The sequence below is a fragment of the Dipodomys merriami genome, unplaced genomic scaffold, assembly GCF_024711535.1.
Source record: "Dipodomys merriami isolate MVZ:Mamm:240054 unplaced genomic scaffold, mDipMer1.0.p SCAF_9, whole genome shotgun sequence".
NCBI lineage: Eukaryota > Metazoa > Chordata > Mammalia > Rodentia > Heteromyidae > Dipodomys > Dipodomys merriami.
In genome coordinates this window covers 16,609,207-16,633,751 of record NW_027206512.1, presented here as the reverse complement: position 1 = coordinate 16,633,751, position 24,545 = coordinate 16,609,207, and the positions used below count along the sequence as shown (strand labels likewise).

The 24,545-nt window shown below is 34.7% G+C and overlaps 1 protein-coding gene across 1 annotated transcript in view; it reads left to right on the top strand.

Annotated features, from left to right (window-relative positions):
* The window catches only part of Cfap299 (cilia and flagella associated protein 299), a 557,667-nt gene extending 533,531 nt beyond the window's left edge, over positions 1-24,136 (top strand). Inside the window, exons 5-6 of the mRNA XM_070012282.1 lie at positions 6,455-6,584; positions 23,923-24,136. Coding sequence (XP_069868383.1) covers positions 6,455-6,584; positions 23,923-24,018 — 226 coding nt within the window. The 3' untranslated portion in view covers positions 24,019-24,136. The remainder of the gene's footprint in view (positions 1-6,454; positions 6,585-23,922) is intronic.
* Positions 24,137-24,545: the final 409 nt, after the last annotated feature.

Genomic DNA, 24,545 nt, shown 5'->3' with positions numbered 1-24,545 from the left:
TATTATCTACCAGGAACCATTCCTGATCCTTTTGAGAGTCTCTACCTCTTGGACTTTTAATGTTCATTATATTTTTCCAATATTTACTATAGGTATTTCAATAGTTGTCTATATATATAAGTAAGAATTTATGAAACAGCTGATTGAAATTAGAGGTATGATCTATAGCCATAAATAGGAGCCAAGTTAACTAATATAAAAAGACTGAACTTTTAATTTTCATATTCTTACCACCCAAAATAACTGGTCAGACACATTTTTACATGGAACATGGTTTTTCAGAAAAAAATTGATTATAAAATATTTTGCTGCTGTGATCCTATTTGAAGCATAGGAAAAATGAATGGGAATATTTATTATTCTCTATTAAATTTTATATCTCTGTACCACAGTTGCATTCCATGTAATATAATTTTTCTACAGCAATCAAATAAAAAGGATCAATGATAAAAAGGCATATTGTAGCATTGTTTAAATACTTTTATCATATTTTGGTACATCTGTGGAAAACTTTGGAAATATTTTACATAAACCTTAGGTAAATCAATTGTAAATCTAAAACATTAAAGTGTTTTGTAGATGTGGAGACCACACAATCTCAGGTATATGAAGGAATAGTTCAGATTTGATGCTTACTGTTACAATTCCGTTTTTAATAGCAGCTCCTTTCTTTTCAAAAGGGTCCTTGTTTATAAAATAAACTTAAAATGTTAGTCTGCTTACATGCTGTCTACAAAGAGATAGAAAGAGATGATAATATTTGACACCTCATAATTGATAAAAATGTCTTTAACAATTTTATGCATGTATATAATTATTTGTATTTGAGATGTACAACTGTGAAATAATGTATTGTGAAACAATCACCGCAACTAAACTAATTAACAATGCATTATCCTATGTAATTACCACTTCTTCTTTTTCCTCCTATTTTTCTTTCCTCTTACTTCTCCTTTTCCTTTTTATTTTTGTGGTGAGAACACTCAGGATATACAGGACAATATTCTTACCTGTAATTATTATGACACAGAGTAGATGTCCAAACCTTACTGTTTATCTTGTAAAACTGAAAGTTTAATCCAATTGACTTATTTCCCACTTACTTTTGGCCCTAGAAATTGCTGGTCCCTTTTCTGTACCTGTGACTTGATTATTTTAGAGTACATATATGAGTTCAAACAGTATCTATATTTCTGGGTCTAGCTTATTTAATGGATGGCATCTATGATGTTGTCATATACAGCAAAGGTTTTCTTCACTTAAGATGGGATAATATTATATTGTATGCATTTCCCATATTTTATCTATCATTTCATCAATTAATGGACATGTAGATTATTTCCACATTTTGGTTGCTAAGACTGAGATGAACAAATGAATACATATTACATTCCAGACAGCACTGTACCAGTATTCCCCTTTCATTACATTCTTGCCAACTGTGACTATCTTTCTTGGGTTTCTTGTTTTGTTTTGTTTGTTTTGTTTGAGATACAGTCATGCAGTACAGTCCAAGCTAGCCAAAATCTGACCAGCTTCCTGAGTGTCTGAATAAGAGGGTGTGAAAATAACCTTTTTGATGATCATTTTAATGTATATAAAGGCATTAATTCATGGAGATTTTGATTTCAAATTCACCAAATATTAGAAAGATTGAGTATTTTTTCCATATACCTGTTGGTCATTTGTCTTATTTGTGAAATGTCTAATCTAGTCTTTTGCCTATTGTTACAGGGTTATAAGACTTTGATTTTTTGCTATTGAGCTGTTTTATTTTCTATAATATTTGGATAGTGTGGTTTACAAGTATATACTCCAGAATTGTGGGTTGTCTCTTCATTCTGTTGAATGTTTCCTTTGTTATGAAGAAGCATTCTAGTCTGATGAAATCCCATTTGTCTATTTGTCGTTATTACCTATGCTTTTAGGATCATATACTAAACAACAATAAAATTATTGTTCAGCCAAAGTCATGAAGATTTTTCCTTATGTGTCCTAATAATTTTACTATTTTCTTCTAGTCTTACAGTTCAATTTAGTCCATTCCCCTGTATGTAGATATTCAGTTTTCCCAGTACAACTCATGGTTGGATTGTAAATAGACAAATGGTTTAAAGTTTGATAGACTTCATTTCGGTGATGTTTTATCTGTAGTGTCAAATTTCAGGTTCCTATAGTGGTGGTTTTATTTTTTCTCTATGCTTAACACATTGGAGATTAGCCTGTGTGTATTAGGAGAAAATGTGTATATATACACAATGAAATTCTATGCTTCCATCAGAAAGAATGACAATGCCTCATTCGTAAGGAAATGGAAAGATGTGGGGAAAAAAATTTATTAAGCAAAGTAAGCCAGGCCCACAGAAACACAGGCTGCATGGTTTCCCTCACTTGTTATAACTAGAATATGTCTAGGCTATTCTTAGTAGAAGATCACAGTGGCTCAATGCAAGTATGATATTTAAAATGATGCTTATCAAAATGAACTCCAAGAAATGGAAGCAAGAGATTATTTTCATTGTACTGTTTGCAGTTATTTCTTTTCTCTTTCTGTTTCTTTTTCTTTTTCTTCCTTTTCTTTCTTTTTTTCCTCATTGATTTACTTCCTGTTGTCACATTTTATTTTCATAACAAGTCTTTTGATTTTATTTTTGCCTCTTTAAAGTCTTCTGTCTATTTCCTTTCACACCTTAGAAACATAATTAAGAATATTCCATATTAATAAAAATAAATTCTGTGACTTCAGAAGTGTTCTCTTAGTTTTCTTCCTTCACAAGTAAATGATTAAAAGAATTAATTTTATTCAGTGATCTTCTTCTTACTTTTCTTTTCTTCTCTGTTATCTGACTTTATGTTACCATCACATCACTGTATATGATCTCCTTGAAATAGTATTTTCCTTTGTATTTTTTGGCCATGTTAGCCATCCCTTTAAGCTTAAGCATTGTGGATACTTCCAAATCTATTACTTACTCTGAGAAACTATGTTTTACTACATTCTTAATTAATTGAAGGCCTGCTTAAATTATCCTACCTTCGCTGCAAGACAAACAAATAGAAACACACAAAGTATTTATGGAGCTGAATGATGGGAGAGAACTCACATTCCCAGGAATTTTCTATGGATCTTAAATTAAGAAACATTGTGCTCAACCATGTTTTATTTCATAGGGACACATAGCTATAAGACCTGATCAGACTATAACAAATACAAGTTAAATGTTTTAAAAATTAATAATTTATGAACCAAAACATCTGGCACCATCTCTAATTTCTCTATCTTCGTTGAACTCAATCTTAATTCATTTGTTTTCTTGAACTCTATTTACTTTAAATTAGCCCCAAATTATGATACCAACTACATAAAATGATAGACATTTTTGTTATTTCTTATTAACACAATTAATTTAAATTGTCTGCCTGGTAAGAAAAAAAGTGATGTGTTAGCCATATATGTTATATAAATATAAAAGTATATGTTATATAAAGAGCATATATTATATATAAAATCTGTAAGGATTTCCTTGAAACTTTTAATCTGACATCTGAGCAACAAGATAGGAATGTGTGATATAAACCATGCCACTATAAGAATAACTATGACTCAAGCATTTTTCTGGAATTATCCGTATCTCTGGATCTCATAAATAATTAGAGAATATATATATATATGTCAAGTTTAAAAGATCATGTCTTTCATGCCAATTTAGCAATCTTTCTGCTGAAGAGTCAGTGAGAAGGAATACAAATTGCCTTTTTTTTTGGAGGGGGGGCGTCCAGTCATGGGCCTGAACTCTAGGCCTGGGCACTATCCATGAGCTCCTTTTGCTCAAGGCTAGCATTCTACCACTTGAGCCACCGCACCACTTCCAGCTTTTTTTTCTGCTTATGTGGTGCTGAGGAATCGAACCCAGGGCCTCATGCATGCTAGACAAGCGCTCTACCACTGAGCCACCTTCCCAGCCCCACACATTGCCTTCTTTCTGATAGAATAAACTGAACTAGAAAACCCAACTTTGATTCAGCTTAGGAGGCAGCGGAGTTAAATTAGTTGCTTCTTCTTTGACCAGTGAATTGAATTTGTCATCAGGTATGCTCTGTGTTGGCCATAAAAAGAATAGTGGAATCTGAGCAGCCCAGGAAGGAAGTACTGTGAGACTCTTATCTTCAATTAATCACCAAAAAAGCTGAAGTGGTGCTGTGCCTCAAATGCTAGCCTTGAGCAAAAGGAACTCATGGATAGTGCCCAGGCCCAGAGTTCAAGCCTTGTGATTGGCAAAATAAAAATAGTGGGAAAAGGAAACATGTGGTTCTCTCTATGAAGCTCCATCCTGATGGCATAAATATAAAACCTATATTAGCGGATGCTGGTGGCTCACATCTGTCATCCTAGCTACTCAATAGGCTGAGATCTGAAGATCGGGTTTCGAAACCTCAGCCTAGCAGAAAAGTCTGTGAGACTCTAAAAGCCGGAAGTGGAGCTGTGGCTCAAGTAATAGAGCGCTAGCTAGCCTTGAGCAAAAGAAGCTCGTGACAGTGTCCAAGCCTTGAGTTCAAGCCCCAGAACCAGCACACACACACACACACACACACACACACACACACACACACACACACACAGCCCATATATAATCAGTCCTTTCTGAATACTGAAGAATTTGATGGCAAGCATAAAGTTAGGTAACAAAATATAAGTAGTAATATTAATGTCTCAAAAAAGTCCAGTATAATTCAGAATGAATATAATCAATAGAAACTTTCTTCATTTGGATGGAAGGGAATGAGAGGACTAAACAACCCACAAATAGAACAGAGGAAAACAGATTTAAATAAATGCTACAAATATTGGCATAATTTGTGGAGGGGAAGGGAAAAAACAAATTGTTTAAATAGAGATACAGGTGGACCCATTGCAACAATGAGATGTACAAGACTTTATGTTGACAATGAACTTTACAATTTTGGCGCAGGGGAGGGGGGGAGTGAGGAGGAGGGGAGATGGTAAGGGATGGTAAGGGGAAACAAAGGAGGAGGCAACAATGCTTGATAAGAAATGCACTCATGACCTTGCCCATGTAATTGTTACCCCTCTGTATGGTATTTTCACAATTTAAAAAATGGTAGATGGGCCTCAAAGCTATACATGTTATTGTGCACATAATTTTAAAAACAAAGCTAGTATTAGAAATGTTTTAATAAGAATGAGATATGTAAAAGTACATATATTAAGGATGTTTCCACTTCCAGTATATTATATTCAGTTTTGCTGTGTGCATAACAGGTGGGAAATAGTACATTTCCAGGGAAATTTACTAGTTAATATAAAAGAGAAATCTTTTTTAGTTCTAAACTTTATTTTTAAGTAACATTTTTATTGTTTTCAAGTAGCTGTACAAAGGAATTACCGTTCGACCAATCAGTTTGTAAGTTCGAGGCATCTGGATCGATGTCATCCCTTTCATAATTCTCCCTCATCCCTCCAAACTCATCCCTCCCCTCCATTTTCTTAGCTCCATAGGATGTGCACTGAATATTATGACTATGTCTTCCCTTACTTTCTCTCTTCATTCCTCTATTCCCCTCCCTGAAGCTCCTTCCCCACCTTCCAAGTGCCAGTTTTCTGGTATTTATTTTGTTAGACTGTGTGTTCATTTTTTTTGAAGGAATTACACCATTAAATTCTCCCCCCACAAATACTCTATTCAGTTAAAATATTTCTGTGCACTGCATACAACCTCACATGTGTTTACTTGTACCTTTATAAGTTAATTTGAAAAGATAAAATGTTAGAGGGGAATGTTGAAAAAATTGAAAGAGTACATGTATGCTTTCAAACGCACAGGTTTGGGTTGAAATATTATCCACATGACATTAGCTGTAAGACCTTCATCCTGCTAGTTGAGCTTGCCTCGTCATTTTATCTTGAGCATGAAATGATAACAACTTCATAAGGTGTTTTGTTAGAACATATAACATTCTTCCTTACATAATCACTGAAACATAGTTTCTCCAACTCCCTAGGTAATGAAACAGAGAACTTGAAAGAAATTAATTTGTAATTGTTTTGAATGAAAAAAGATAACTTTACCTGCCATTCCTCTTGTAAACATTCTCTTTATAATCTAAAGAGATTACAGTAGAATATGTAACCTTAAATTGCATCAATGTATTCTTGAGTCCAAGAGAAGATAATGTCAGAATAAGTTCTAGGCTCCATAATGTCCAAACCAGGAAAATCATGCAAAAATCATTATGAGTATATATTTACTTATTGGAGAATAACTCAATCTAAGTTGTACTGAAAGGATTTAAATCTCAGCTCTGTTCTTTCTGCATGGTTGTAGGTACTGTAGCTAACTACTTCTCTTGAGACTAAACTGCCCAAAATATTCTCTGAAACACTGTGTTAATTTAATGCATGATATATCTTAACTTCTAATTAATTTTTTTGTAGCTTTTACAACTGGGACAGTCATGTTGTTGTTTGCAATTCAAGTTCCAATTATCAAGTTATTTCTGACAATCCTGACGGCTTACTTTTCAAATATAAAAGAGACAGAAAAATTCTCAATGTGGATCCAAAGGTAATTTTGTTTTATAATTATCTATCCCTTCACATGTTATTATATTCCAACCATTATTCCAAAATCCATTCATTATTTGGTAGCTCTAAGTTGTTTTGCTTAGAAATAAAAACCTGTTTTGAAATTCAGAACAAGAACTGTCTTAAAAAATAAACTCCAAAGCTTAATAAAATATGACATTAATAAGAAAGAGTTTAGAAGGAATTTAAGTAGACCTGGTAAGTAGGAATACTTCTATAAAACTGAACAGAATTAGGTTTCAGAACCAGTACCCACTGGCCAGTACCCACAATCCTACCTGACTCCAGTCATATTTTACTCTCAGTGGGCAGGGAGTTGGGGGGCTGGTAGAGGAGATGGGCTCTCACATTTGTACCCAGAATTTTAATCCCCATCCATATTTGACCAATACTGAGAACAGTAAAATGGTATGTGTCAATGTACTTTCTAAGTGCTAATTTAAAAGACCCATCTTGGGTATTTTAAATCCATATGCATGACACATACAAAGTGCTCAGTAACTATGTGCCCAAAGAACACAGGGATTCAATTCCATAGCAATAAGTAGATTCACCAGGTGCTAGTGAATCTAAGATCACACCTGTGATCTTAGCTATGCAAGAGGCTGAAATCTGGCTGATCTTGATTTGAAGCCAGCTTGGACAGAAAAGACCACAAGATTCCCTCTCCAATTAACCAACACAAAGCTAGGCTAAAGGCATGGCTCAAGTGATGAGTCTCAGCCAGCAAGCAAGTGCAAGGACCCTGAGTTCAAGTCTCAGTACAAATTAAAAAAAGTAAAAATGAAAGAGTAGATTAGTGTCCACAATCAGATTCAACTGGAAATATTATTTCTCTTGGCAATCCCAAGAGAGTGATCAAAGTTTCTCTCTCACATAATTCTACACAGTGGAAGTTCAATGCTAAAATGCCAGCCTCTATCATCACATACCAAAATAGTCAACAACACTCATGTTTCACACAGGACACTTAGAGCTGGGTGAGAGTTTGCATGGATATGCAATCACTGCTATTTAAAGAGGCTTCTTATACACTTCCACACAAATGGTTCCTCACCACCCATAGTCATATAATTGGCTCTAGCTGTATGAAAGGCTGGGAAATATAATCTTTCTTAGGGAGACCATGAGCCCAGATAAAACAGAGGTTAGGGATAGGAAGAAGAGAGATTTGGACAAATAACTAGCCACTTCTGATACTACTTCAAGACTGCACTACTGGTTTTGGGTCTCAGGTTTCTCAGTACTTAAATGAAGTTCTAGATCAGAAAATCTACAGAACCATATTCATTATGAAACTATGAGTAATAAAAAGAGATTATTAACATACCTTCTCTGTAGTAGTGTCTTTTTATTGATCTAAACTATCAAAATGGCATCTATTTATGCAAATACAGAAAGCTTAATAAACAGTATTCAGTCTTTTCTTGAATAAGCTAAGCTGTACAAGTAAAAAAAGCCTAAAATTATTCATTGCTTCTTTAAAATGTGTGAAACAAATCTTTCAGTCAGCTTTGAATCACATCATACTTTAGGTATTTAACTTACTTTAGGGCTCTACTAATGGCATACTTCTTGAATGTATGTCATGAGTTAGAGTTGTTACGGACTTTGGGGAATCATTATTGAATACAACCTATTACTTGAACATGGCTCAAATAACTTTAAGGCTCTTGGTTCTGATAATCAACTATACGATTTTAAATACTTTGTAAATAGTATGTGACATATAACACATGTCTTCCTATTTTATGGAAGGAAAAAATGCATTTAAAAGAAGTATTTCCAAATCTTGGAAAAAGAGCAATGATCCAGTTCATGAATGATAAAAGACTCCTTCACTAAGACACATGATGATATTTAAGTACTTAAAAATCATATTCATATTATTTTTTCCTATTTTATTTTAATCTTTACCCTTTTGAAGTTAAAGTAAACAACAGAGCTGGAAAGAAATTTCTGACCTCATCAGCAAAGAAACTTCAAGACCTTTACTTGACTATATTGCCTTGACAAATTCATTTTAAGTTTCCTGGGTTTTAATATTCAGAACTGGAGCCTAAGAATTTGTTCCTCATTGTTTAATTGCTTTACTCTGATTAAAGTCCTTCCTTCTAATACACCAGGCTCAATTCTTCCTCAGCTAAACCCCAAAAGTACATTCTTTAATAAGCTGTCATTGTGAGTATACAGGTTATCAATGAACCACAACTTAAGAACACTTTCTCCATAAAGAGACAATAGAGACATCAAGAAATCAGACATTCTATTCTGAAATATAAGTAGAAAAAACACATTGATTTTTGGCTTTTATGGACAAGATAGATGTAAAATCAGAATGTATGGGCTAGGGCAATGGCTTTAGTGGAAGTAATAGATTATCTGTTTATAAGCACAAGATCCTGAGTTCAATTCCCAGAACTGCAAAAGAAAAAGAAAACACAGGAGGGAAAGGAGGGAGGGAGGGGAGAGGAAGAAGAGGGAAGGGAGGAGAAGGGGAGAGAGAAGAGAAAGAAAAAAAGAAAGAGAGAAAGAAAGGAAAGAAAGAAAAAGAAAATTAGCATGTATACCTCTGACATAATCCTTTACCTTCTAAAATGCCTGGTGTTTTACATTTCTATATTTTATACATCCAACATAATATTTCTTAATGACATACAGGATAATAAGTAAATTAGAAATTAAGAAATAAGATCAATGTGTATTTTAATAATGGTAAATGTTAGGAATTATACTCAACATTCTTCTTAGTAATTTTCTTCAAATTCTTCCAAGATGACCATCTTAGAACCCCACCATTTAAGGTTCTGTAAATTATTATGTGAACAGTGCCACTCTTCTTTTCCTTCAAGTTACCCTCTTTGAATATTTTATGCTTGGAATTAAAGGGGTCAGATAAATGAAAGGTAGAATCAGTGGTAAACAGGATGTGTTTCCTTTGTGCAATGCAGATGTAGGCTCATTAATTCTGAACTGTAGTTCCCATGAAACACAGTTGTTTGTGAATGGTAACAGTGGAAAAAAGAACACCATGCAGGTCTTAGTAATATGAGTTCATTGGTTAAGAAATTCCAAATGCAATAAGAGTTTGGTTGCATTGAAAACAGGACCACTGGCTTTAACTTCCCTGCAGCTGTATAACATCTGGAACAAATAAGGAAAGTTTCTATTTTTGAGTAAGAATGCTTGTCTGAGTGATTCACACCCACCAAAATGTTTCCAGTGTATTATCTTTAGAGGGCTTGAGTGGAAGTACTTTACACTCACTCTTCTGTATTAGTCAAACAATTGAAAAATACGTATTTTCTCTTAATGTTGGAAAGTAATAACCGTGTTTGAGTGTCACCATAGCAGACTAGCTCTAAAACCAACAAGATGAAAAAGATATATAGAATATACCAAACAGGAAAAGAAAAAACTTTTCTTAATTACATCTCCTATTTTCGTGGAAAAAGTCCATGAGAGCCCATCACTTAGAAAAATACCTCTTAATAAGTAAATGATAACTAATCATGAATAAATAATTGAATGAATGATCCTAAGAGCAAATAATAATAACAATATAATAATGATAATGTCACACTAATCCAAAATTGAATAGATATTATCATTCATATTTGGCATAGCAATGGTGAGTACAGTCATCCTACCTTATATTTATCCAAATAAATCAGAAAAAAAAAAACTGCAGGAATTTATCACTGGGAAGAGGTTTGGTAGAGGTTAGGGAGAAATCTTTATTTTGCTTTCAAGTCTTCTTGTGTGGTCCAAGGAATGTGTAATTTAAGTTATCTCAATGAGACTATTAAATTAGAATGTATTTTTAATTTCTGAACAGACTCCAGCAGTTTAAGTGATCTGCTCAAGGTCACACGGTACATTATTAGTAGAATCCAGCAGTGAAACTTAAACTCAAACATTGAGACAGCCTGATTGGGTGGGGGGATGGAGGGGGGGGCAAAATTAAGTCAGTCTTTGTTCTTTAGCTTCTTTTGCTTTGAGGCAGAAGCTAGTAGAGATGACATGTAAGGGGATGGCACAGAAATAAACGTTACCTAATAACAGAGAAGGAAATCTTTCTTCTTAGCTGTGGCTTGAAAGATGATGAGAAATTGACTTTAAAGAGAGGAAGAGACAGTCAGTAGCAGGAATTGAGTCCATTAGCCAACCTTCACAAGTATTAAGACAAAGGAAATTTTAAAAATAATTTGATGGAGTGAGTAGGAATTAAGCCCAAAGTCTCACAAAACCTTTCCTGCAGGACTGATGAGGATTGTGGACTGGGTGTATGGGAAAAATGCCAAACCACTTGTGCATAGAAATAAAAGGGTAAAAACATCATGTTTTAAAAGGATTGGAAGGTGTACATCAACACATACTAGCAAGGGGGACACAAAGAGCAAATAAAGAGCAAAGATTAGAAGAAATAGAGCTCTTGTCATAGCTAGTGCATTTGGTTCATGGTTTTAATAGTCCAACTGCCTGATTATTTCAAGAAAGACCAAACGTGGAGAATTTATGTTTCTAGAAGTGTTTTGGGAAGATCTCACTCCAGCCCTTAGAAAGAAAGAAATACTGGAACATATCTTGAGTCTAATTGCTTACCAAACGAAACAGGCAAACAAACAAAGCATGCTTAAAAGATCACAGAGGGTATGTGGTTTCTCTTAGATGTAGGACAATGGTGGGAAAAAAGACATTATTATAGAATAACATATGTATTAATTTGTTCATAATTAATTATGTATGCATTAATTTGGCAAGAAATAGTTCTCCTTTTGCTTTATGTGTCAATACTCTTGACTACATCTAGGAACTCAGACTCCTCTTTTTAAAAAAGAATTGTTCACAATTTTCCAGTCATAACAGTTATTGGGCATGTAGACTGGGAACCCACAAGCTCTTTATCAACCTCTAGCCTACCTCTGCTTAATCATGAGTGATGGCTATCAATTCACTAAAGCATTTCATCTTCTCTCCTCTTCATATTAGGCCAATCAGGAGAACTTCAGGCTCCAACTCTAGCAGTCACACTAATCAGTCTGTGATGAAGGCCAGAAGTTTATATTTTTAAAGTGTCCCCAGGTGATCCTAAAGATTAGCTAGATTTGGGCTGGAAATATGGGTTAGTGGTAGAGTGTTTGCCTAGCATGCATGAAGTCCTGGGTTCAATTCCTTAGTACCACATAGACAGAAAAAGCCTGGAATGGTGCTGTGGCTCAATGCTAGCCTTGAGCAAAAGAAGCTCAGGGAGAGTGCCCTGAGTTCAAGCCCCAGAACTGGCAAAAAAAGAAGACCAAGACGAAGAAGAAGTTTAGCTGGATTTGATGCCCACCATTTTACTTAGTAATATTTTTGGGAGGGAGGGAGTCAGTCATGGGCCTTGAACTCTGGGCCTGAGTGCATTCCTCAGCTCTTCAGCTCAAGGAGAGTGTTCTACCACTTGAGCCACAGCACCACTTCCTGTTTTCTGGTGGTTTATTGGAGATCAGAGTTTCATGGCCTTTCCTGACTGGGCTGGCTTTGAGCTGCGATCCTCAGATCTCAGCCTCCTGAGTAGCTAGAATTATAGGCATGAGCCACCAGCACCCGGCTTTTACATAGTAATATTTTACTAGCTATTGCTTTACCTTACAATATATGCATAAAAAAACAAACTTTATTCCATTAAAATGAATTTTAATTCAAGAGTCTTAATTTTAAATAGCTTAGATTACACATTCCTGGGAGTGCACAAAATGACCAGACTTCTAGACAACCTCCACAAAATACAACCATACTGTATGCTTCCACTGATACATAGAATATACCAGACTTCTAGACAACCTCCACAAAATACAACCATACTGTATGCTTCCACTGATACATTGCTGATATTTAAAAAAAATAATTACAGAAAGATGAGGGGCTGTGGATGATACCTATTTTTGCTATCACTGTGATCTCAAGAATTAGTTTATGAAGTCCTTTTGTACATAGTCTCAAATTAAACATTAGTGACCAAATCTTATAAAGATTTGGTCTGATTCTTTTACCATTGTATTGCCAGTGTTAGTGCCATACCCACACATGGTAGATACTCAATGACATCTGTAAAGTGAATAAATTGAATATTAACTATTTGCAAAAGAAATGAAATAGTAGACCCAAAAATAATCCTGGAAACTTTTGAGGTTAACTCCAAAATTCTTTAGGATCTTAGGGACTAGAAACATATGTAAAGCTAAAAATATGTTTAGTTGAAAACTACCAGAATAATTGGAGCTTGTATGTTTTTTTCTTCTTGGTAGGTGCATTAAACCACAAACATTCTTAGCTGAGCCTTGAAATGCTGACTATGGATGTCCAGAGCAATGACATTGTATCATATATATAGTTATATAATTGAATTAGAGACTTAGTCATTTAAAAAAAACAAACTTATTTTTGTCATTATCATTGTCATGTATGCAGATGCTTTAAGCAAATATGTCAGATGCTGATTGTTTTTAATTTTCTTAAATTTTATTGTAAAGGTGATGCACAGAGGGGTTACAGTTACGTAAGTCAGGTAATGAATACATTTCCTTTTGAAAAGTGTCATTCCCTCCTGCATTCTCTCCCAGTTTTTCCCCTCCTTACTTCCCTTCCCCCAGTTGGATAGTTTCATTCCAACATAATGTCTAGTATCACTGCTGAATTAGTTCACCCTTTGTCCCACTGTTTCTATGCTTCCCTTTCCCATCCCATATCAGATTAATTATATACAAGATAAAGGTTACAGAAATACAAAACAGTGACCAAAAGGAATAAACCAAAGAAAAAAAGGAAAGAAAAAAAACCAAAAAAGCATTACAATAAAAAAATTCTTGTTTCCATTTCTTGGTATTCATTATTTTATATGATCATATGCACATAGCTAGTGAGACCTTGAATATCCTCCTTTGTTCTCACTGTGTGAATGTTTAGAGTGCTGAATCAATCATTTCCAAGTGAATTATTTCTTTTACTATCCATTGGCTTTACTCACAGATTTATAGGCATATTCTAATAATTATAAATGAAGAAAGCCATAGGCTGAAGATTTAAAAAGGGACTTTACCAAAGAAGAAATAGGAATGGCCAATAGACACATGAAGATGTTTGACATCACTGGCCATAAAAAAGAAATGCAAATCCAAACAACTCATCCCAGTTAGAATGGCCATTTTCAAGAAAACTAACAATAACAGATGCTGGTGGGGATGTGATCAAAAGGGGACACTACTACACTGTTGGTGTGAATGTAATCTTGTTCAACCACTCTAGAAAGCAGTATGGAGGATCCTCAAAAGAACTCCCCAATGATCCAGCAATCCCATTCCTGAGCATATATCCAATGGATCACAAACCAGGCTACACAAAAGGCATCAGCACAACTATGTTCATTGTATTGTTTAGCATAACCAAAATATGTAATTAACCCAGATGCCCCTCAGTGGATGAATGGATCAAGAAAATGTGGTATATATACACAATGGAATTCTATGCTTCTATCAGAAAGAATGCTACTGCCCCATTCATAAGGAAATGGAAAGACTGGGAGAAAATTGTATTAGGCAAAGTAAGCTGATTTCTTTTACTATGAGCAAAAAAATAACTAGGTCAGTTTGATTATTAAATAAATTTGGTTAAAAGAAAATAACTGAATAATTAGGCTTTTATTTAATTTGGAGAAAAATTCCAGCAGCATCAATTTTCTCCTCTGTTCTCTCACAACAGTAAGTACCACCCAGGTACTGCTATTAGTAGGAAAGGTGTTAATTGCCTCCTTCACCTTGGGTCTACTTCTAAGTCCATTGATTGCTCTTAGTTTCCCTTGCCACCCAGACCTTCAGTCCCAACCCATCACAGCCTACAACCATTGTTGTAAATGTAGAAGCCCTTACCATTCTTCAAGCAAATGGTTCCTCTGTTCCAACCTCTATTGAAGGGGATCAGTTTTGCAATCTGTCTTTTCACAGGAGACAGGTATATTTCCTTTAGAATATTAAAATAAAAACAAGCTATGAAAGTGTAGCTCAATGGCAGAATGCTTGTCTAGTCTGTATGAAACCCCAGGTTTGATTCCAAGCATGGACAGAAAATCACAAAGTGGAATAACTGTAAGCAAAATTTAAACACTCTACAAGAATGTCCCCTCAGACTCTACTGAAAAACTGAAGTCTGGGCCAGTAGGTCTGGGGCCACTTACTGAATCACCAACACCACTTTTTTGGCCCTTGGCTTTGCCTTGGAGGCTGCTTGTAAAATGATGCTTTTTAACTGTGGCACAGTTGTAGTCATTAAGTAAAACTGAGATCTTGCCAACTTTCTGGTTTTGCTGCCCAAATTACTGAATATTTGGTTGATTATAGCCTTAAAACACCCACATACTAAGTAGCTTTTAAACATTTCTCCCCTGGGCAATCACCTGGTGTATCTGAACTAAATGTCCACCACATATAAATTAAGTATTTACTCAACTAACTACTGCTAAAATCAATGGCCTTAAGGAGCACATTAAAATTACATAATTGAACTTGGCTTTTATGAATTAAAACTCCTGAAGCTTAAATTCCATGTCCTCCTCTTGACCTGGAAGAATGACTTTAATTTTACATGCAGTATTTATGGAACATGCCCTAGAGATAAGCACATTGCTGTAAAGTATCCAAGGTCTGAACATATATTTGAAATAGAGCACACAAAAGATGAACTGGAAGAAAGAAAATAACAAATACATAATTTTGAATTATTATATAACTCCCATGACTTTCACCACACTAACAAATCCTTAATTTTCTCAGGCATTGAAACACCAAAGCAAGATGAGAGATGTTAATTTATTAGAATATGAAGCACACTAGCATGAATGATGACAGAAAATGAGAAAAATCCCAATAGTGACAATGTCTAAGTGGATGTTGCTTGTTTGCATATCTTCAGCACAAGCAGTCATGGCTTAGACTATGTGCAATGCCTTAAATAGCCAAAGGAAGAGTCAAAATTAATACTAATACAAAGTAACACAACCTTCCCTCCACCCCACCCCCCGCGAAAAATGGCAGCCCCAACTTACCAGCCTGAATAATTACCTCTTAAGCACAAATGGCTGCTGCAGAGATTAGATTCTTAATCTTTTGGGAAGCACTACTTTTTAATTTTGATAATCTTCATAAATGTATCGGAAACAGAAAAGAATACACACCTTGCCATGAGCAGAGTAACATAATACGGTCAGGATGTTCAAACGCACATCTAGACCACTTACTCACTTGCTCATTTGAGGTTTACTGAGAGTTACTCCAAATATCTGGAAACAGGTGAAATGGCTAAGAATGGCCACAAAGTTCAAGAAGGATAAAGCCATTTAAGAGGGACAATATTGTAAGTGGGTTGGAGTTACAGCAATTTTATCAGCTCTGTAATTAGGAAAAATCGCTTAACCTCTATGAATGCTGCTTCACCTCTGTTGCACCATGTATAAAAATCTATGCAAACAGTAATTTTACAAGAGGTTTTCCTGAGGGAAAATGAGAGAATGTGTCTAAAATGTCTGGTATCAAGTAGGTACTTGAATACATATTTCTTCCTTGTGGGATATTACTTTACACACTGCAAATATCCTAAATGGAAACACTACAAGGAAAAAAATGGAAATAGTCTGTATGTCCATGATTGAGCAATGTTTAAAAGATTACTCTGCATTTACACAAGAAATAGAATATAACAGTTTTAATCTGAAGATGATTATTAAGTGGAAAAAATAAGTTTCAAAATAGTGTAGATAATAGTTTTTTCATTTTTAGCTATAATTCCTCATCATCACATAAGAATTTTCTACTCATAAACATTAAGGTTAGTTCTTGTTTTCCTTCAACTAACAGCTCTACAACTGTCAGTGGGAAGCCCCACAGATACTTCAGACAGACTTCTAAAGTGAAATCACTTAGTTTGTAAAGCCTTAAAGAGATACTGTCAAATTGTATTACACCTGAACTCTTGTAAGACTCATTTGCCATGTTCTATTTATTTTGCAATTTAAAATACAATTTTATTGTTCTCAATAGAGTGTTGTACACAGGGGTTACCATTTTATTTTGTAGTTTTTGAACTTTGTTCATTCTGCAGAACAAATTTAATTGAAGTCAATTTCTTTACATTTTTGTTACTGGAAATAATATTGATTATTAATCAGCAGGTCAACAATGCTTGAAAGGAAATGGACTCATTGCCTTGCTCATGTAACTGTAACCCCTCTGTACAGTATCTTTACAATAAAAATATATATTTAAAAAATAAATAAAAGGGGCTGGGAAGGTGGCTCAGTGATAGAGTGCTTGCCTTGCATGCATGAGGCCCTGAGTTCGATTCTTCAGTACCACCTAAGCAGAAAAACCCGGAAGTGGCGCTGTGGCTCAAGTGGTAGAGTGCTGGCCTTGAGTTGAAGAACTGAGGGACAGTGCCCAGGTCCAGAGTTCAAGCCCCACACAACCGGCAATAAATAAATGAATATATGACCAGTAAAAAAAAAAATGTGAAGATGTGTGATGATTCACCTTGGCAATAGAAGGGCTTAAATTTTATAGACATTAATGTTTGCTTTTGGTTACTGTAATTTTCATTTTTTCCTTTGATATCTCCTGTACATAATGAAAAGGAATGGTGCACTTTCAGATGACTTAACAGTAATAAAGCCTAAAAAATAGCCCCCCCCAAAAAAGAAAAGATAAAGCTCAATTCTGTGAATTTTTGTGTGCATGATGGTCCTGGGCTTTGTGGGTTCTGTCCCTGAGCCTTTTTCCTCAAGGCTAATGCTCTACCACTTGAACCACTTCCAGCTTTTTGGTAATTAATTGGAGATAAGATTTTCATGAATTTTCCTGCCCACGCTGGCTTCAAACCATGATTTTCAGATCTCATCTTCCTGAGTAGCTGGGATTATAGACATGAGACACTGGCACCCAGCTTCACTTACATAATTTTAACATGCTTTCCAAAGCCACTGATTTTTAGCAGTAATTAAGTAAATACTTAATCAAAATATCCATATTCATCTATTGATTTTTTTCTTCTCTAATTGTTACTACTTTCTTCCTATTTTCCTAAAATTTTGGTGGATTTTTTTTCAAATGAATGTTTAAGTATTTTATGTGCAATTTAGAAGATAATTGTGTAAGCCTTTATAGTGGTTTATGGTATGTGTAGATTTAAACATGGCCCAAACTAATTCTTTCTCCTTCTGAGTTTTAAAGTTCACATATTAAGATTGGGAAAATACTTTCCTATACATTTATCTAAATTTGTTTGTCATTTCTTTAATGCATTGAAATCTGTGATTCTCCTCATAGTAAGTTGGAATTTCTTCACTTCTCACTTCATCCATATTTCTCAGAAATGTATTACTATGGTTATCATCTTAGTATCCTGTTTTACTCATATTTTATACTTGGCTTTGAGTCCAGTCTCTTCTAGGACCTTGCAATGATCTCAGACAGAGGTGTTTAAAAGCTTCATATACTGGGATTTTGAAGTGAGAACATTCCATGTGCTGATTCGTCTCTCTCTGCTACAAGGCTTGCTCTTGCTAATTTGTATGTGTGATCGCTATTAGCAATTTTATGACGTATTATCAAAGAAAACTACAGGGCTGGGAAGGTGGCTTGGTGGTAGAATGCTTGCCTAGCAAGCATAAAGTTCTGGGTTCAATTCCTCAGTACCACTAAACAGAAAAAGCTGGAAGTGGTGCTGTGACTCAACTGGTAGAGTGCTAGTCTTGAGCAAGAGAAGCTCAGGGAGAGTGCCTAGGCCCTTAGTTCAAGCCCCAGGACTGGCATAAAAATAAAAAAAAATTAAACTATAAGGCAATATAATTTTAAACAAATAAGAATTTAAGTTCTTTTTGGAAATCTCCATATGGGATCTCAAATTGGGCTTTTGAGACCTTCTGTATTTATTGTGCTGAGGTGAAAAAAACAAGCCCAGAAAGTCATTCCATCAGAATTTACCTGCAAAAACTATAAATTCAGATATATTTCTTTTTTTTTTAATTTTATTTGTGAACATACTGTACAGAGGGGTTACAATTACATGGGCAGGATAATGCATACATTTCTTACCAAGCATTGCAGCCTCCTCCTTTTGTTTACCCTTCACATCCCTTCCCAGCCTCCCCTCCCCCAATCCCAATCCTTCTCCTTCCCCCCCCCCCCCCCCCGCACCGCAGATATATTTCTTTTATTTTTCTTTATGCCAGAATAGACAAAGGTTACTTCTTTGAAAGAAATTACATTCTTGGATACAAAAGATAGGCCAGTTTGCCTACAATCAATTTGAAAGCATTACATCTTTGAGAAAAGTTCAACTAGATTAAATGAGCAATGTTTTCAAGTATGACACTGCACTTAATTTCTTGGTTTTATAATTTGTACAATTATATCCTGGTATAAAGGATGAGAGCTTCTGATTGAACATATGCAAATTCATACATTGAAAGTAAGGAGCCTTAATAGAACCCTCTGAATTCTAGACATGTAAGTAAAAAATAGGTATCATTTTTAAATACTGGTACTGGAACTTGAACTCCAGGGCCTTGTGTTCTCACTTGGCTTTTCCTTCAGAGCTAGTACTCCACCACTTGAGCAATGCCTCTGGTTCCATCAGAAAGAATGATATTGTACCATTGCTAAGACTTGGGAACAATTATATTAAGAAAAACTTCAATCCTCAGATCTCAGCCCCCTGAATAGCTAAGATTATAGTTAGAATACATTGAGACCTCACTCAGATATCATTTTAAATGGTTTATTTAAGTTTACAAAAGTAGAATATACTAGATTCTTGTGGGTTATTGAATGTTTAAGTGGGAGGAAGGTGTTTTTAATACATCTGGAAAACACAACACTAGACTATAGGCATAAAAGCTGTCTACCGTTCATTGATTCTAGTGCTATCCTATTCTACTGGATCTCATGTTAATCATCACACACAACCTTTCCTTTGGCCCTGAAATACTCATAGAAATATTGACTCAGTCTATCCATGAAGCAATTTTACATTGCCAGTTCTGTACTGTTCTATACTGAAGTGTAGATGCTGGAAGGATTTGATACAGAGATTCTGTAGTGTTTCCTTCTTGCTGAGCATAGAAATTAGGGCCTATATCCTGTCAGAGATTTTGGAGATGCATGAGAATAAAATACTAGGCTAGAGAGTATTGTTGAATTATGACTAAAAACTTACCATTGCACACAGTTAAATGAAAGTTAGTAACAAGAATAAGAAGCAAACCAGGGCCAAGATAACAAAGCAATGCAAAACAATTTAGGCAAATTAAATGTATTTTCAAAGAGGTCTGTGAATAGTGTATCTGATTTAAAAAATGATTAAAAATAATTTCATTAAAGAAAAAACTCTTGAAACATGACAGAATAATCCCAAGATATAATTATCAACACCATATGAAGGTCAGGTAAAGAAAGTCAGTTAATCTGTAGTAAAATCTCAATATTTATATTTTTGCCAGTAGCTGGAATTATAACTAATAATTTATACTACTGTTATCCAGTTACCATCAAACAAAGCACAACTAAAATTCTCACAAATAGAAGAAAACCTAGTAGGAATATTCCTAAGAGGTGTAATCTGTGTTTTCCCTGGAAATGAAAACATGTAAGAAGCTAATAACAATAACCAACTTCCTATAACACATAGAAAAATGTCCAAATTCTTATATTAATACTATCAAATCAACACAAATTTACCTAGGATAGGTTGATCATCTCCTCTGACTTGACAACTGCTCTGGTTGGAGTATATAAACAGACTTAATTATTTTTAGCACTATTTTTCAAACACACAAGACTGAATCTTTATAATTGTTTTTCTAAAGTTCCCTCTAGGAAATCTCAAAGATTTTGAACATGAAAGAGAGCAGTTTGGGGCATAAAAGAGAGCCTAAAAGTTTTTTTTTCAATAACTAGGATCTAGTTATGAAATGAAAAAGTCAGAAAAAATTGTCAATGGGTATTCATATACTTTATTAAATCAAGCAACCAGAAACATACTGAGTTAACTACTTAAGTAAACATTTTAAACAATTAAGTATTTTAAAAATGAATAGAAGTGGGCTGGGAAGGTAGCTCAGTGGTAGAGTGCTTGTCTTGCATGCATGAGGCCTGGGTTCGATTCCTCAGTACCACATAAGCCGAAAAAGCTGCAAGTAGCGCTGTGGCTCAAGTGGTAGAAAGCTAGCCTTGAGCTGAATAGCTCAAGGACAGTGCCTAAGCCCAGAGTTCAGGACCCATGACTGGCAAAAAAATAAAATAAAATAAAATAAAAAATAGAAGTTAACATACTTGTGTTCTTGTAAACAACATGTTTTGTTCTTTGTTTTTCTTATTTTCCTTAAATAATCACGCATTTAATGAATATAACATAGGGCACAGAAAATTAGTCTTACAAGACAGTGAATCTTTGGTATATAGGCAGATTACACAGAAGCTTTAAAATGACTTTTTTTCAAAAGAAGAGTCAAGCATTAAACAAGCCTATCAACACTAAACAGACAGTACTGCACTCCAGAATAGAAAATATATTCTGCGTTCAGATAAGAAAAAATAAAGATCTTTCTAACTTGTAACTATCAACACATAGAGAAATATACATAGCTAATAATCAGGACCCAACCTTAGCCACAGATCAATGCAAACATAACACAAGAAAAGAAAATCACCAGTCTACATGTCCAGGACTCATCTCCAGTCAGTGCAAGAATCTCAATTTAAACTTAGATGAGTAGACAAATAATACAAATAAAGTTCTGGAAAATCAATTGTTTCTCATCCAAAAGAATTTGCAGAGGGGACAAGAGTTAGATCATAAAACTATATTCTGAATCACCACTCTCCCCAATGGGGTATAATTTATCAACTATAAAAAATTCAAAGACAAAAACACAAAAATAGTCATAGGGCTAATATGGAAAGCAACAATGGACCCGAGAAGTTAGCAATTCATTGCTACTTTTTTCCTCTGGCAGTAAAGAAAGATGGACCTAGGATCCTAAGAGGTGCCATCTTCTCCTGGAGAGAAGGTGAGTCATCCTCCACAAGCATTCAGGGTGCACTTCAGAGGGTATAGTGATAACCCTCATACAGACACAAAATGAATTTGCCAAAAATACCCTTTAATTCATTGATTATATATGGCACTGGAAATATAATAAATGAAAAGAGAATTCAAAGGCTATATACATATATATATATATGTAAAATAGATTGCTTTTTATTTTTATTTTTTGTTATCCTTAAGTAGTTATACAAAAGGTTTTCAATTCAACATGTCAAACTATGAGTACAGCGTATCTTGATCATCCCTCTCATCATTCTCCTCACCATCAATGCCAGCTTTACCCAACTGCCTCAAGTTACCTGGTTTCATTTTCATGTGTATACCTTGAATATTGTGACTATTTGCCTAGCCTTCATTTCTCCACTCATTTCACCCTCCCCCGTTGAATCCTATCTCCTGACAAAACATGTTCAGCTTCCTAGTATTTTGTTAAACTGTAAGATAGTTGAACAGACTCATCCTTTGCACATACCAAACTTTAGTCAGGTTGTCTAGTTATATATGCTATTTGACCCTGTATGTTTTCATATGTGTTTATAATTTACATCTAACTTCCACAAATGAGAGAAAATATGTACCCTTTGTCTCCTTTGAGCCTGACTTATTTCATTTAACATGTTATTTCAGTTGCATCCATTTCCCTGCATATTGTATAACAATTCTCCTTGATTGATGAATAAAATTCATACACAAACACAGACATATATGTCACTATAAGATCATTACTTTCAGTACATTGGATCCAAACAATTTACATTTTATAAACAATAACAATATAGGCAGTTTTTACACCTTTAATAATTGCAAAATAAAACAAACAAAATAACAGCCAAAAAAAAAAAAAAAAAACCAAAGTAAAAAATGACATGAATGAACCCATTTGATTTGCCCACTTCAAGACTACAGTTTTTCCAGTCCTGGTTAATAAAACATGGGTCAAAAATATCCTTCTGTGACTGACACAAGAAAATAAATACTAGCAATGGAAAAGAGCAACACCAAAACTTGATTCTACCACCATTTCTGAGTTTCTTTTTGTTTGTTTGTTTTAAATACATTTTTTATTGTAAAGATACTGTACAGAGGGGTTACAGTTACATGAGTAAGGTAATGAGTCCATTTCCTATTGAGCATTGTTACCCCCTCCTTTGTTTTTCCCCTACCATTCCTTTCCTCCCCACCCCCTGACTCCTCCCTCCAACCACCCCCTACAAAGTTTTAAAGTTCCTTTTCAACATAGTGTCTTGTACATATCATTGTTATCATGGGTCAACCTGTATCCTTATTTCAGCATTTTGTTTTTTACGTTCCCCTCCCCAAATTAGAAAAATGTATATTCAAGATGCAGGACACCAGAATCAAATACAGTGACAACAGGGGTTATTCCATGGGGAAAGAGCATATAAAGAAACAAAAAAAAAAATCACATAGTACATTATAAGTACATTAACAAGAACAGCAAGAAAGATAAAAATCTCTTAAGCCCCTCTCTTAGGGTTGATTTTGTGTAGCATCATCTTATGTTTTCTACGTTATTTTCACAATAAAAAAAATAATAAATTTTTTTAAAAAACCAATTCTGAGTTTCTTACCATTTTTCTCTATAACCGATGGAAAGAGTTGTTCCCAAGGTAGCTCTCTGTGAACTTGTCATCATGTGGGAAATCCCAAGTAAAATAAAGAGATTGTTTCTTTCTCACTGATTATAATTTGAAAGGGGGAAAAACAGCAGATCAAATCCTTTTGAAGATGATAACAAGTTTTATTGTCAAGCCATAATGGACAGGTATTTTAACTGACTTGAACCAATTCCAACTTTGAAGCATTGGTCTAACAAACTAGAAATCAAGATAGAATTCTTTTTAATTATGAGCCTGAAGTGTCATGTGTTTTTAAAGCCCTACATTAGGATTTCTGTAGTTAGTGACTCACAGCGTACAAGAGAATCTAGACCAGAGTGAATCTGGGATGCTCTTTGATCCCCAGTACTTTTAGTAATGTCACAACCCTGTGGCCAACAAAGCTCATAATGGAAATCATCACTGCTCCTGAGACAAAAAGAATCATCAGGGGTGGAGTAGAATTAACTCCGTGGGAATAGCCATTTTAATTTTGTTTTCGGTAAAAATCCTCTGATGCCAATTATTTGTATGGACTTGGTTAACAATGTAATTTGTATATTTTAGGCTCAACCTGGGGACAACTCTACTAGAATCCCTATCCAGACAGACCTCTACATACAAGCTGTCATTTTTGACCATGTTTCCAGAAGGAAGAATTAAGTACCAACATGTTAAATGGTTCTCTAATTGTTTGTTAAATTAAAATTAATTCTGTAGTTAAAAAAAATTGGAACCATAAACGAGTCCTACAACTTGAAGGCAAATTAGAATAATAAAATTTAATAAGGAAATTAAGAAAAACAGTAATTTTGTCCATCTTTTTATTGTGCAGATAGCCTCTTGATCTGAGTTGAGGTTTTTGTAATTTTTTTCCCCCTGAACATGGAAGCTGATTGCAACAGTTCATGGAAGAGAATCTTGTTGCCACTTCAAAGATACACTAATTGGTGACATATTTTGAAGCTCAGATTTTCCAAAACAAAAATGTTCCAGGTCCCACAATTGCCAAATCTAGCGTGCCAAACATTATGCCATGTGGCTCTGCTGGCAGTTCTCATCCCTAAAAAAGTCACTGAATATTGATAAGGAGCCCCAATTTGGAGGACAGGCAGAGGAAACACCGTACGGATGCAAGTCTTTCGATAGCTCTGCATCTATAAAATACGAAATAGTCTAGGAGATTATTT